Genomic DNA, 1,429 nt, shown 5'->3' with positions numbered 1-1,429 from the left:
GGTGTTATTGCATCCTTGTGTCTCACTGCAGGGCCGCACCACCACACTATACAGGCTGTCGCAGGTGAGATCAGAGAGTGCACACACAGGAGCCGTGTCGTTGCAGTGGATCCATTCGCTTCCGTCTGCAGCGATCGTCTCGTATAACTCAGCTCCTCGAACTGAAGACCACGAAATCTCTAAAGTCTCGGTGGAAATCAGAGACACTGACAAATTGTTTGGACAGCAGGGGACTGAGGACAGAGAGAGATGCATATCAGATTTCGTACCAAATATTCTTGTGCAAAATTGCATCTGTTAAATAAATAAATGTAAATCTATGTGCATGAAATACAGACTTGTAGTATAGTTGACTATTTGACCCGGTGGACTGGTCCCGGCCAGGTTGTAAGTGAACACAGTTGAGAGGTACGTGTATCCACATATGCACTGGAAGTAGCAGGTCGTGCCAGTGGTGTTGCAGTTTTCCTCTAAGCCGTCATCTCTCTTCACATAGGCAATATAGTAATCCACCCACTGAACCTCAGACCATGTGACGGAACAGTTCCCTGTGGTCGGCTCCTCAATCCACACCAGCTCAGGAGGACATGGGACTGAAAATGATTCAAAGAAGACAACAAAGAACTGCACAACTCTTTATTAATGCATATGTGTGGTTTTGTATGTGTGTGTGTGTGTGTGAGTAAAATCTACAGGTGAGAAGGTCCTGTGGAGCTGAAGGTTCACTGGGTCCGGCCTCATTCTGTGCTGTGACGGTGATGGTGTGGTTCTGGCTGCAGCTGAGGGGACTGATTATGCAGTAGGTGCCTAAGGAGGAACTGCAGTTTTGGCCCGTTGAGCTCACAGCAGTGTACGCATCTGCACCACGGACTACCTGCCAATACACTGCCAGATCGATAGAGCGACCCGGCGCCAACTGAACCTGCACATCTCCCGGGACAGTAGGACCTGTAGAGGACAGTGGGACAGAAAGAGAGAGGAATTTAAATTCTGTCATCATATATATATATATATATATATACTCCCTCTCGTTCCAAACCTGTATTCAGGGCCTAAAATTAACACTCAACAAGCAGTAAATGTGAGTAAAAATCTGAGTATATGAAACAGTGTTACCCGCCAGTTGGCCTGGAACTTTGTTTACTAATTCTAACAATGCCTGAGAATGCAATATGGTTTATCACGATTATCAAAAGACTGCATTGTAATTATATGATTAGATAATCTAGGCTAGTGTGTGTTTCATAGTGAAGTGCTATGAGATTTTCACACAAGTTGCTCATGATAACATTGTCTCTGAGCGGTTAGCAGTAAATGCTGCTCCATGAACTTCATCTCTAAGTGCTGTGAGTTTAAAGGGTTAGTTCACCCAAAAAATTAATTTTAAAATGAAAATTCTGTCATTAATTACTCACCCTCATGTCGTTCT

General features: G+C 44.4%; 1 protein-coding gene across 1 annotated transcript; it reads right to left on the bottom strand.

Annotated features, from left to right (window-relative positions):
- Positions 1-11: 11 nt before the first annotated feature.
- Positions 12-948, bottom strand: LOC107736346 (fibronectin type III domain-containing protein 7-like; the record flags this gene model as incomplete). Its single annotated transcript, XM_016547784.1, has 3 exons — positions 12-233; positions 339-593; positions 694-948. Coding segments are annotated over 3 exons (732 nt in total), but the record flags the coding sequence as incomplete, so codon positions are not given.
- Positions 949-1,429: the final 481 nt, after the last annotated feature.

Source organism: Sinocyclocheilus rhinocerous, unplaced genomic scaffold, assembly GCF_001515625.1.
Source record: "Sinocyclocheilus rhinocerous isolate Xijiao unplaced genomic scaffold, SAMN03320098_v1.1 C36639414, whole genome shotgun sequence".
Taxonomy (NCBI): Eukaryota; Metazoa; Chordata; class Actinopteri; order Cypriniformes; family Cyprinidae; genus Sinocyclocheilus; species Sinocyclocheilus rhinocerous.
This window is presented reverse-complemented; position numbering and strand designations above follow the sequence as displayed.